This window comes from Crotalus tigris, unplaced genomic scaffold (assembly GCF_016545835.1).
Source record: "Crotalus tigris isolate CLP2741 ecotype Arizona unplaced genomic scaffold, ASM1654583v1 scf7180000017624.2573661763:2888555, whole genome shotgun sequence".
Taxonomy (NCBI): domain Eukaryota; kingdom Metazoa; phylum Chordata; class Lepidosauria; order Squamata; family Viperidae; genus Crotalus; species Crotalus tigris.
Window position 1 is genome coordinate 2,371,853 of NW_024096519.1, and position 13,555 is coordinate 2,385,407.

Genomic DNA, 13,555 nt, shown 5'->3' on the forward strand with positions numbered 1-13,555 from the left:
ATCACAAGTTTTTTGAAATATTTCTTACTGAGGTAGATGTTCCTTTTGGGTGGTTATTTATATTTATTTAATAAAGAAATAAATGTTGCAGTCTGCAAAATGCTTTTTCTCTTCTGCAGGGTGATACTTTATTTTTCTTTCTCCTTGTGAATAATCAAGTATTAATTATTACTTATAAATCATGCAAATAATATTCTGGATTCTTCAGTAAACAATTGGTATGTCATTTGAGACATGCAGTTTTAGCAATTCATTACTAACAATTCTGGTAATCAATTTATTAAATAATCTCTATTTCTCTTTTCAGCATGTTCAAAATGAAGCAATCACCCTTCATAAAAATGATAACTTACAAAATATTTTGTTAAGACAGTGCTACAACTTTATTTATATAAATGTAAGTATTACAGAAAGTAAATAAAAGTTTATGGGGGAAGGAGACAATTTATGTAATTTTAAAAACAGTATTTTAACCATATAGTATTACTTAAATAGCACATAAGCATTGCTTGAGCAGAGTCCGTAAGATTGTTTGGGACACTACACATCCTCTTCACGACCTGTTTTCCTTGTTACCTTCTGGGAGACGCTCCGTGGTATCCGAAGCATAACATCCAGATTCAGCCACAGTTTCGTTCCATACAGTATAAACCTTGTGAACTCCAAAGCTTTCTCCTTCCGTTATGTATTCAAGATGGACAGTGATTAATAGTTATATGTTACTTATATGTAAGGGCATATATTGTATATTGTATACATATGCTATTTGTTTTCTGAGGTTTTCGCGGGTGTTTGTATGTAGGTCTTTGGTTATTCAGGTTTTCTCCCGTGTAAAATTGGAAGTGTCTTGGCGACGTTTCGACAAAATCTCATTCGTCATCTTCAGGCTGGTGCTTTCAGCTTCGTGCTACTAGAAGCAATGTGTGGTTGTAGCTGTTTCTTCCTTTTAACTGCCAGTGGGAGTATGAACTGATTGGGTGGGAGCTTGGCTGTGTTCTGATTGGGTGGAGGTATGTTCTGATTGGTTAGGGGCTTGGCTGTGCTCTGATTGGATGGGGGGTTGGCTGTGCTCTGATTGGATGGGTTAGTCTGAGTTGCAGGGGTATTTGAGATATTGAGTTGCATTACTATTGTTTGGCTTCGCGTTCGTGGTCGTGCCTCAACTTCATGGTGGGTGTCAGTTTGCTTCCTGTATGGATTGGAGGGGTTTAAAGTGGCTAATGATGCAGCTGTAGTCCGGTTTCTGGTTTGTGGTCGTGCCTCATCATTGGTGTGGGTTTGGGTTTGCTTTTTGCGTGGATGTGTGGTGGTGACATCCTGTATGGTTTTTGTGAGTGTGGGTCTGGTGTCATTCTTTGTGTTAGGGACTCGTTTGTCAATAAGGGTGGGTTTCCAAATGGCTGGTAGGCAGGAGATATCATCTCGTTTATTCATGCTGTGTGGGTGTTTTTCTATCTCAATAGCTTCTCTAATTATTCTGCTATTAAAGTGTTCAGTTTTGGCGATAGTTCTGGTCTTTTTAAAGTCAATTTGATGTCCTGTGCCTTTAAGGTGTTGGACCAGGGAAGAGGTTGGTTCCTCTTTTTTGACTGAGTTCTTATGTTCTTCAATGCGTGCACTTATTCTTCTGTTGGTTTGTCCAATGTATATGGTGGGACAAGCAGTGCATGGGATTTCATATACTCCTTGATTTTCTAATTCAATTTTGTCTTTGGGGTTTCTTAGGATGGTGGATATTTTTCTGTTTGTGCAGAATTCTGTCTTAATGTATTTATGGAGGATGTTGTCTGTGGTGCCTTTTATGTATGGGAGGAGGGCTTTGCCGTTTTCTTGTTCTCTGTCTTGGATTTTAGTGGGGGTTTCTTTTTGGATTAGGTTTATAATCTTATTTCTTTGGAATCCATTGGATGTTAGTACATTAGTGAGAATGTGTAGTTCGGTTTTTAGGTGTTGTTCATCAGCTAAGCGTTTTGTTCTGGAGATGAGTGTATTGCTACGGAGCTGATCTGTGCTGGGTGGTGGTGTGAGAGAGTGTGCAGATAGCGGTTTGTGTGTGTTTTCTTCTGGTAGATGGTGTGTCCTAGGGAGCCATTGGATTTCTTGTAAACTAAGACATCCAGGAAAGGAAGTTGGTTATTAGCTTCTGTTTCCATGGTGAACTGTATTTTGGGGTGTAGGCTGTTGAGGTGTGTGAGGAAGTTGTCCAGTTTTTCTTTCCCATGTGGCCGGATATTGAAGGTGTTGTCTACGTATCTGAGGCAGAATTTGGGTTTGTGATCAGATTTTTCTAGAACTTGGGTTTCAAAGTGTTCCATGTAGAGGTTTGCAATGATAGATAAGAGGGGTCATCCCATGGGTGCTCCTTCTATTTGTTTGTATTTTTGTCCGTTATAGATGAAGTATGTGTTGGATAGGCAGTGGTTGGTCAGATTTCCACCCAATCAGAACACAGCCAAGCTCCCGCCCAATCAGTTCATATTCCCACTGGCAATTAAAAGGAAGAAACAGCTACAACCACACATTGCTTCTAGGAGCACAAAGCTGAAAGCACCAGCCTGAAGATGACGAATGAGACTTCGTCGAAACGTCGCCAAGACACTTCCAATTTTACGCGGGAGAAAACCCGAATAACCAAAGACCTATATACATATGCTGTGTGTAGTATGTTTACATGTGTGTACACTTTGAGAGCAAGCAACTAAATTTCATTTTTAAAGTGTGCCATTGTGCTCACAGTAAAAAATGTCAATAAAGGTTACAAAGGTTAAATGTTTCTTCTAAATGTATACTATATGTTCACCAAATTGTCACATTCATAGATAGGTGAAAAATAACTTAAATTTGATGTGATGCATTTTAGAGTAAAATCAGCTATGTTGATTATTCTGAAAATATTTTGAGCTGAAATTGTTTTAAACTTGAAACAAGGCTATTATGAGTTTGAAACACTTTTAAAGCGATTGGAAAATCTGTTTTGTACTAGCAACAGTCATTGTGCACTGGAAAAATGTATTTTGATTTCATAATGTTTTGCACACAATAGCAACTAGATATAAAGTTTTCAAAATATGTGCTTTCAGATTCAGAGGATGTAAGTAATTTGTCACATATGGGAAGACATCAGATTTGTTAGCAACATTAGGTTTTTGTTTTTTACATAAGTTTGCACTTGGCTTACCTAGGCAAGTTTATTATGATCCAAATTATTTGAAGCTTTTAAGATAACTTTCTGAACAACTTGCTCACAAAAAGGCTTTTATAGCCTGTGTATGTGGTGTATTAATGATGCTGAAGACATCTCATAGAGGCCCATAATTCTAATATAAATCTTTTATTTTTTGACTATATAAATTACCTTAAGAAGATAATTGCATTTTATGTTTATTTCCAGCTGTTCTGATTCTATGGCTCTGAATGGCATAGAGAATGGGAAAATAAATGCATAATAATTTATAACAGGACAATAATTTATAATATAGTTACTGATACATAATTTAATTAGAACATAGAGGGCTAAAAAAGAGTACCAAAGTTGCTTGGAAAAAGAAAAAATTAAATCCTAATAGTAAAGTTCACACTTTAAATTCAGTGTAGGTAATATTAAACTTACTGTAAATACATTATCTGATTCAGCATATGGCAAATTCCCATATTTCTAAAAGAAAAGGAACACCATATATCACAGGTTTCCAAAATAAATCTTATTTCCTTTTTCTTTAGAATAAACAGCATGGCTTGGAGGAAATCTCACTGCTGGTAGACAAAATTGAAAACACGTGTGCTTTGGTTTTGTACCCTGTAGTTCTCATTTTGGTAGGTTAAGATGTTTCTTCAGCTTATAAAATATTTGATCTATTCAGTGCTATACTATTGCTTTATTTTTTCAGCATTGTTGTGACTTTGGTAACAAGTAAGAGGTATTGTAAAAAGGAAGCCAAACAAATTCAACAAGTTACTTAGTTTCTTAATTTATTGCTCTTCTAGAAGAGAGTTTTTCATTTTGTTGGGTATTTTATTTGATTTCTTATTCCATAAAATAGCAATGGTTTAAAATGCAGACAGACAAAATATTAAAGAACTTATAAGATATGGGATTCAGTTATGCATGTTTGTTTAGAAATAGATTAAACTGTTGCATTTATTCCCTGGTTAGCAACTGCAAGCAAAATATACATAAGATTTCAGGGGAAAAATATTTGGTCAACTGTTAAATAGAAATCAATTATTTTTCCTCTTTGTATCTATAGAAAATATGAACATTCCTTATAATCAGTAATTTATATGTGCTCTTCCTTTGCAGGTAAACATGGGCACTTTAGAAAATACATCTTTTAATACTGGAATTGAAAGCTTAACTATACTTGCAAAGGAAGTGAAAAAGAAAAATATCTTACTTTATGGTCTCTTTATACAGTATAAAAAGGTATGTGCAATAATGAGTGGATAATGATTTTTTTTTTTTTTTTTTTTTGGTCTTCGGGTTATGACAGCAATGGGACTGGAATTTCTAATGTTAAGCAATGGGATTGTAAAACAAGATGTCATATGATCACATCTTTTAGCAACAGCAATCCTGGCAGTGGTTACATCATAAACCCAAGACCATATGGGTCATTAAATGGGCATCATGTGAATGCAGTCTTGGAAGTGCAGGTTGAAGTTCCTGGCAAGCAAGCTGACAGAGAAGAGCTATGATGCTAGGTAGTGGGAGAGTTGGGAAACCAAGTGCCCTAGCACTTGTGGGAATGTGTGCATAATAACTTCATCTATGCTTCCTACCAGCTTGGATCTTAAGATTTTCTATCTGTGATTGAGGATGCAAGTAGCCATTCATAGAAATAAAAAGAAGAAGAAAATGCTGAAATCCTAGAGATATTATAGGAGAGAATTCATAGAACAGGCAATGGAGAACTAGAAGAAGCAGGACATAAAAATGTGATGGTGAAAAAATTTAGCAAGTAGAGACCTTGGAAAGCCTGGTAGGAGAAGTCTCAGGTGACCAGGAAGCTTGGCTTTAGTAGCAGTCATATTAGCCACCACAATATTTTCAGTGAAACAGTAGGACATCAATGGCAGGAAATGTAGCAGAAGAGTTAGAAGGCTAGCAACTTGTAAGAGCCCAGAGGTACTAAGGTTCCCTCAGGAGAGGCCCACACGTACCCACAGAAGATCCCAGGAGCCTATCTTACTTGAGAAGTGACCTTTAGCAAAAAGTGAATAACTTCAATTCATAATACAGTCTGGATACAGAAATAACCTTTGGACAATGTGGGCTAGGGAGCAGGGTATCAATTAAGACATTAAAGACAGAGTAAAAGCTAAATGTAACACAGGAGAAAAAAAAGCTATAATATGTGGAAACATAGACAATTATTTCTATAGAGTATAGATTTGTACAAAAGGACTTCCAAACTTCAGATACATGTATATGGATACAAAAAAGAAGTCATGGATAATATAGAATAATAGTAGATATGGTAGAACACTGTATATAAGTTTAATAAGTTAAATAAGAAAATCAAGATCCAACAATGTTGAGGGTGTTAAGAAATGTTTTATTTTGTATAGTTTTTATAATAAAAAATGCAATCTGATACTATCTCATAACCAAACCTCTGATATACAATCTTAACAACCCATATTGTGATTAGAAAGAGGATTACTCTAAGCATAAAACAGCTTGGAATCATTCAAAACAAGAATGCTTACGTTAACCAAGTTTTTATAAGTATAGTGTGCATGTAGAATAAATGTGATTGGTATGGTATATTAGGGGATATATATATGGTATGGTATATTAGGGGCTATATATTATATCAATCTTTTGAAAAATAAACCTATATAGTTTATACATCTGGCTGTGATTTCTAGTTATTGAGAAATAAAGTATTACCTTACTGCAACTACTTTGATTTAACTTAATTCGAAAATGGTTTATCTGCATTGAATTATATAAAATGCATAATATTACTTCATAGCTATCTTTGATACAATATAATTGTGAGCAAGTAAGTCAGTAATTCAGATGACAGTGAATTGCTGATTCATGTTCAAGAATGACAAAAGTTATCCAAGTAGAATTTGGAAAACAAATTATACTATCTTTGTGGTAAAAATCTCAACCAAAATGTAATTGCTCAAATATTTTGACCTTCAGTAAGTTTTCCTTTCTTAACCCTCAAGCATAAATATTACATGTCTTCATCAGTCAACAGTGATTTTATTAATATAATTAGAGTAACAGGTAATAGATCTTCATTTTGTCTTAATTCATAATTATAAATTTATTGCCAAAGTTCTAACACTTTATATTGACATAAGACATTCATTTACCTGCTCATGCATGCATCCTGACAATGCAGATGTTCAAAGCATTTTTCAGTGAACAAGAATACAGTGAAATATATTTATATATATATACTTAATATATAAATAGTAGCCACCTTATTTTCCAGAAATGACAGATTCCCAATAGAAGTTTGAAGCTCATATAAATTCTAAGCTGTCTTCCCAAGCAAGTCCCAATGAATTCCACTAATTTCCTCAGTGGATAAGGTTGTTGCTACACCCATTATCTCTATTTTTTTACTGATTATGCATGTGTAGAAGAACAATCTTTTTTTCCTTTTTCCCAAATAGAATATGTATATTAATACATAACATAACTACATAGGGATAGAGCAGATGCATTGATTTAATATGCAAATTAAAGCCAATATAGTATGCTGCAAAAAAGAAGAATATGTATTATGTGCATTATGGCCAGCCTTGATACATTTGTTGCCTGTATATGTACTGGAAATTGTAGGGGCAAGCCATTTATAATTCTGTGATATATTAACAAATTTTATATCTTCTTTTATGAAATTTTCCTGGTATAACTTGTTAGCTAATATATTTGGGGGAAGAAAAATTATGGAGAGCTGTATATCAGTTTTCTGTTTTAATTTGTAAAACACATTATTCTTTTTAGTTGAATCATGAAGCTTGGTTAATTTTAATGATGAAATCTTAGCATAAACCAACACTCCTTCAAAAAGCAATTTTGAAAATTCTTTATTAAATTTTTCATCACAATTAAAAGTGTCATGGCTGCTAACATTGGATATTCTTACTTGACAATATATGAAGAAGCAGACATGTTTTATTTAACCTATGTATCACTTCTAGAGTTAAAGTCAGACATGTTAGAAGGGAGGGGGGAAAGTATGTACTCGGGAATAGTTAACCATAACAATATTTCAGTACAGTATTTCCAAGGTCAGTTGTAACCAGAGGAGATACAGGAGGAAAAGTTCATACTTCAAACTAATTGGAGAACGTGATTGATGACTGTTAAATGAAGGAGTGAGTTATGCTTTGTTACAGGTGATTAGGGGAAGGAGTATTCAGTTTTTGGCTTCATTATGTAGGTGTGGAAGCTATGTAGCAATAAAAGGATTCTTTAAGGTAAACAAGGCCTCAAAGTTCTTTGAAAAGCTGCTTCTTTTGGAACCATGACAAAAAGCACTAATCGTGAACAGAGCAAAGAAATGAATTAATAGATGTGACAAAAAAAATTTGGGAAATACTTTTGTTATATTTAGCAATTGGAAGAACAGTGTAGAGAAGCAGGATGTTATTGCTGAATAGCTGTTTTGCTCAGGAATAAATCCCTGCTAAAGAATTGAATAATTAGCAATTCTAAAGAAAAACTCCATAAGCATCCCATTATTTAATTCAGAGAGGGTTCTCTCTGAATTAGCATGTTTATTTGGCAGAAATATCACTGTTCAATAAAAGGAATCTTGTCATAAAAGTCTTTCTTGGCTTTGTTTTAAAGTTGTCTTAGTTTATTTAGTGTAATTTTCTTTTGTGTATTCATTGAAACGAACACTCTTTAAGATTTTGGTAATGTGAATAGTGGTATAAATATAAACAAGATTTGTCAGTACATAATATTTCAATCTTTAAATTGTAGAAAGATTTCTCTCAAAATAATGTTTCCATGTACATTTTTTTTACCAAGTAAGCAGAGAATTATAGCCTATTGCATAGAAAATGTAGTGTTCATATTGTTCCATATATTTCAGTATCTGATGCATGTATATATTTGGAAATAAATTGCATTTTAGTGTGATCATATATATTTACTCTGATTTAATAAATTTTACTTTCAGGGATACGAGCATAAATTTTCAACTTTAGTAATTCCGTTTACAGCTTAGATTGCTTATAACTTTAAGATCATAAATATTTTTATCTGGATTTTTACTAAAAAAATAAATTAGTTTAATTATAATTGGAGCGAGTCTCAAAATAAATGCAAGTATAAATCAATTTTGTCTTCCTACTGAATTTAAAAATGCATTAATCTAAATCTCAGACATCATAATCAACCACTGAAATCACTTTGGTTTAAAGTTATATATTTAATTGATATTTCTTTGGGCTTTGGTTTCCTCAGATCTACAAAGAGCAATAGCTGGTTTTCATAAATATAATAAAAACTTGAAGATCCTATAATTATAATTATTATTTTGTGATTTAACAAAACAAATCCTGTTATTCTCCTTTTGAAAATTAATTTGAACCAACTAACAGACAGATCTGCAATTTAGTTGAGAAGCCATGATGCATAGATTATGGATTAGTAGTTCTAATGTATTATTGTTCCTAAAGACAGATGAATGAATGTTATGTGATAACAAAAGTTTATATTTAAACTGTGAAGTTTAAATATATTCAGCTTGGAGAGAATCATTGTGGGCATGTGCATTAAAATATATTTTAATATATTTTGCCACTTTTTAATTAAAGACACCAGTATAGTTCCCAGTTTTAAAAATGTTTAATGCCTATATATCACTAGATAACCCATGTCCCATTGGATCATTGTTTTAGAGATGTTTGCTTACCTAAATAGAAAAATAGAATGACCATGGGTGGGGAAAAAAAAAAGCAACGAGAGCTGTCCACTGGCTTCCCCATTGAATTTCCTTGTGGAAAGCTGTCAGGGAGCATCAGAAAACTTCCTTCCTTCCTTCCTTCCTTCCTTCCTTCCTTCCTTCCTTCCTTCCTTCCTTCCTTCCTTCCTTCCTTCCTTCTTTCTCTCCCTCTCCCCCTGCTCCTTTCTCAAATTTCTGCTGGCTTTCCAATTTATTTTGCTTATGGAAAGCCAGGGAGAAATTGTGGTTGCAAATCCAAGGCCAGCAGGGTGAGGAAGCAAGGGGGTCTCTGGGTCAGAAATACTATGGGTATGTGTGTGAGGAGCCGTGTGGACTTGATATGGATGGATGGATAGATATTTTCACAGATTCAAACTTTGTAATGTGAATTTATACTAATGATATTGGCAGGGTTTGTCAATTCTTTTTTTCAGATTTTATTTGCAGTTTATAATATATATTGTGGTATCTGATATATGCATGTATTAAAACATCAATTTAAATAATAACTATTAATACAGCTCAGGAATGTTTAATTAAACTTTGAACTGTATTAATAGTTTGATTAATATTAATTATTAATTAATATTAATTGATTAATAGTTCAATAATATCCAATTATTTTACATAACAAGAGAGATTGTAATTACTAGATCCTTCCTTTTCAAGTTTTGGTAATGAGTAACAATATTTCATATCATCTATAAGCATGAATGTAAAATGCCAGCAATAACTGCAGAAAAGGCAGCTGCTAGATGATTCTGTGAAATATTTAACATGTCAACAACAAATGGCATGTTTCCTATTCTGATATATCTAATAATTTATTGTATGTAAGCTTATTCCTTTCAAATGAGAAAATTTAGTCTAGAATAATTAGAAAAAATACAGTCCTAGGTTGCAAATACTATTTGGACTTCAGAAGGAATAATGTTACTTCAATAGATAATGTCAATCTAAGAACATTCAAAATGCAGATCTGAAATATTGAATTATGGACTTGCTTTCAAACATTGCTGGTGTGCAGGAATTTTTATATTTAGAAATGTATCTCATTCTTGAATATTTTTTCCTTTTCTTTCAGGAAAGTCTAAAACTTCAAGAGACCATGGATTCAGCAGCTGCACTTATTACTATATTAATAAGAGAACGAAATCCTGCATTTGTTGGTCAGCTTCTAGTAGCATGAAAAATAATATTTTCAGTTATTTGTGTTTGAAAGTACAGATTTTTTTAACAATTAAAAACTAGTGTTTGTCACTAATATATTTAGCATGAAATAAAAATATTTTAATAAATATATTTATAATAAATACAGAAGATTCAGTTGCACGTTGTCTCAAGTGCCTTGAGCTGCGAGGAGTATTATGAAGTGGGCTAAATAAAATACTTTTAACAAGATGTAAGTGAAGAGTATTTTTGAAATATTCTGGTTTTAAGTCTGGTTCTAAATCTGGTTCTGTTGAACTCTAAATTTAGGAAGCTGTCAGAAGTTATTTATTAAAATGCATATAGCTGTTATTTTATAGAAATACTGTATAGTCATATGCTCACAGTTTTGCTGTTTTTGTAAATAAGCAAAATAGAAAGGTCCATATAAGTGTCGTTACAACCTTTGTTTTGCTTTATGTAGCCTCTACAGTTGATATCATCTAACATATAATGGAGATAGATCAGCTTGCCAAAACTGATTTACCTCAGATGACCTGGATTTCAGCTTCCGTAATGTTTAAACATCATTGAGAATTTTAGAAATTGGGGAAGACTAAATTGTATTTTGTGAACACAGTAGTAAGATCTGTTGTATGGGCAAAATAAAACAAAGTACTACAAATTACACTTATGAAACAGGTTACACTATAGAATAATACTTACATGATAGGATTAAACACAATTCCATCATCACCAAATGAAATTCTAGAATATAGTACTGTAGTAGTAGTAGTAGTATTGCCACTACTAGAGTTTTCTTCGTTTCATGAGCATCCTGATCTTCTATATTAAAATGAATCAGAAATCCTCACATAGAAAACTCTCTGTAAATCTCCTGAGCTGGAAATAAAAGCCTAATTCAAGTGACTGTTAAGAAGGCTCACATATTTCACTTCAACATTTTCTGTTTTATTTTGGCCTAGCAAGTTGTATCAGTCCAGCTGTTAGGGTTTGTTGATCATGATTGTGGGCTTGACATTGCACATGAATGCATCTTCTGTAACTAATGGAACCAGAACCTTGCATTTTCATATTTTAGAGCAGCTAACTTGTATCTGTCCTGGAATGTAAGAAAGACCTCAGGAGATAGGATGAAAAAATGCTGCCTAGGAAATGGTAAAATAAACTGCATAGCCAATAGCTGCATAATGGGCAGAGAAAGAGAAGAGTCTCTATATCTTTTTTACAGGCAGTTAAGGAGACAGTGGGATATTTATACTTTTAAAGTTGCAACATTCTGTTAATGTAACCTTACAATATAGTAGAATCAATTCATATGAGTATTTTTCCTGTCTGATTTACCCGGAAGGCTGACATTATCTTAGGTCATCTCCTTTTTATGCAGAGACTACTTTATTTTTATCCAGCCTTTATTTTGGAACAAGTTGAGGGAATATATATTATTCCCCACAACAATTCTGTAAAGTGGGTAGGACTGAGAGGGTGATTGGCCCAAAGTTATCCAGCCTGACTTTCATGTCTGAAGGAAAACTATATGGTTTTTATGTCAACATCTTGACTACTGTACTACTTGTGTTCAGCAATAAATGCTAAACATTTAATTGCATATTTATAATTCTATAATATTAGTAGTAAGGATTGAAAGAGCTTAAATGTTTTTTTTAAATGCTAATACATTGTTTATTTTCTACATGTTATTTGTGGAAAACATTATTTTAATACTAATAATAAGCTACTATTTAAATTAAGATGTTCTCTTAAGAAATCATATAATGCCCACTTTATTGTCCTTATTATTCATATGGAATAATTTGTAACCTAATACCCTTATGTATGCATGAACATACTCCAATTGCATTTATGATCCTCAACTGCATGATTTCATGTAATATATGTAAAAATACTAAATAAGTTTGGCTGATATTAGATGAGCATTAAGCAATTTTATACTTTATTGTGGATATTCATGCACATAGTCTTTGAGATTGAGTAGATCATTAATCATCTCTTACGTTATTTCATACATACTTGAGGTAAATAAAAATGCTTATAAACTGACACCTTGAATATCCCCTTAGGTGCTGTTTGCTTCATGAAGTTAAAATTTACCATTTATGATAGAGTTAATAGATCAATTAGAGTAGTTTGGTGCAGAAATTCTATTTTCAAGTAATTCTTCTGAAAATGTTATAGCTTCCTTCTGAATAGTGCAATAGGAATGTAATCAATACTAAGAAGGTCATGCAAATTGTTAAAAGCAAATAAATAATATGGTGAATGTTCAATAATTCTGTGAGTTCTTCCTAGGAAAGTGTACAATTTTGTATTTTCCTATGAGTCAAGCATTCATAGGATGTCAATTGGAAAGACAAGACTGTGATCAAACTTTTCAAGGAAAGGGAAAGAAAAATAAAAAGATAGTTTAACTTTTCTAAATATCAACATTAGAATATAAAAATGTGATAATAATGGTTAACTAAATAAATGATAAATTAAAGTTAATAATTTTGTACAAATGGTGTTAGAAGCAAAAAGTAGTTTTCTTATTTGCAGAATGGAAATAATCTTGTTAGGTTATCTATAGACCTGTTGCTTGATTTCTGAAATGATTTGTGCAGTTCTTTGACTACTGATTCAAAATAAAACTAATATTATTAACAGGATAATAATGAGTTCTGCAGCATACATTTGACTGGAGTATAAATTTTACAATCTTGAATCAAAAATACTGAATAGCATATGTAGCTTCAAAAATATGTCTCTGCCAACTTTACTTCATTGCTCACAATCTTATGTTAAAGGGCCAAGAATCATTCTAAATTTATAGTACTTCAGCCAGATCTCTTAAATTCATACACAAAGCAATACTGATGCATTTTAACAGATAAAATATTTTCTGCACTTCAACTGTCATGGTTTTCTGCAATGGTGCAAATGAAGAGTTGGCGATTTGTAGAGACAAAAGCTGTAATCAACTCAGTTTTAGATGAGATCTAACAAAGAGTTGAAATAGAATCAACAAAGCAGTAGTTGGCATGATTTAAAAAAAATATTAAAAAATAAAACTGATGTTAATTGTGTAAAAAATGTTTAGGATAATTGTATGCTTTGTTCCAGAGTTTGAGATCGTGGAAAACAGTACAAAGACATTTAGTCCAAGCTTGCTGATTGGAAAATAATAATAGAATATTTATTTATATTTATTTATATTCCGTCTTTATTTTATAAACTCAAGGCAAAAAACATCTTTAATATCCCTTCCTCTTCCTGTGTTCCACAACAGCAACCCTGTGAGATGAATTGGGTTGAGAGAAAATGACAGGCCAAAATCACCTAATTGGCTTTCATGCCTAAGATACTGTAGATTAGAACTCAATGTTTTGGTTTCTGGCCTGATGCCTCAACCACTAAACCAAACCGGTAATGATTACAGAAGTTGGTTGGAAACCTCTTCA

The 13,555-nt window shown here is 32.6% G+C and overlaps 1 protein-coding gene across 1 annotated transcript in view; it reads left to right on the plus strand.

Moving 5' to 3' along the window:
* CRPPA (CDP-L-ribitol pyrophosphorylase A) overlaps positions 1–12,516 on the plus strand; it is a 55,996-nt gene extending 43,480 nt beyond the window's left edge. The window contains exons 7-10 of the mRNA XM_039332829.1: positions 308–397; positions 3,721–3,813; positions 4,301–4,423; positions 10,012–12,516. Coding sequence (XP_039188763.1) covers positions 308–397; positions 3,721–3,813; positions 4,301–4,423; positions 10,012–10,116 — 411 coding nt within the window. The 3' untranslated portion in view covers positions 10,117–12,516. The remainder of the gene's footprint in view (positions 1–307; positions 398–3,720; positions 3,814–4,300; positions 4,424–10,011) is intronic.
* Positions 12,517–13,555: the final 1,039 nt, after the last annotated feature.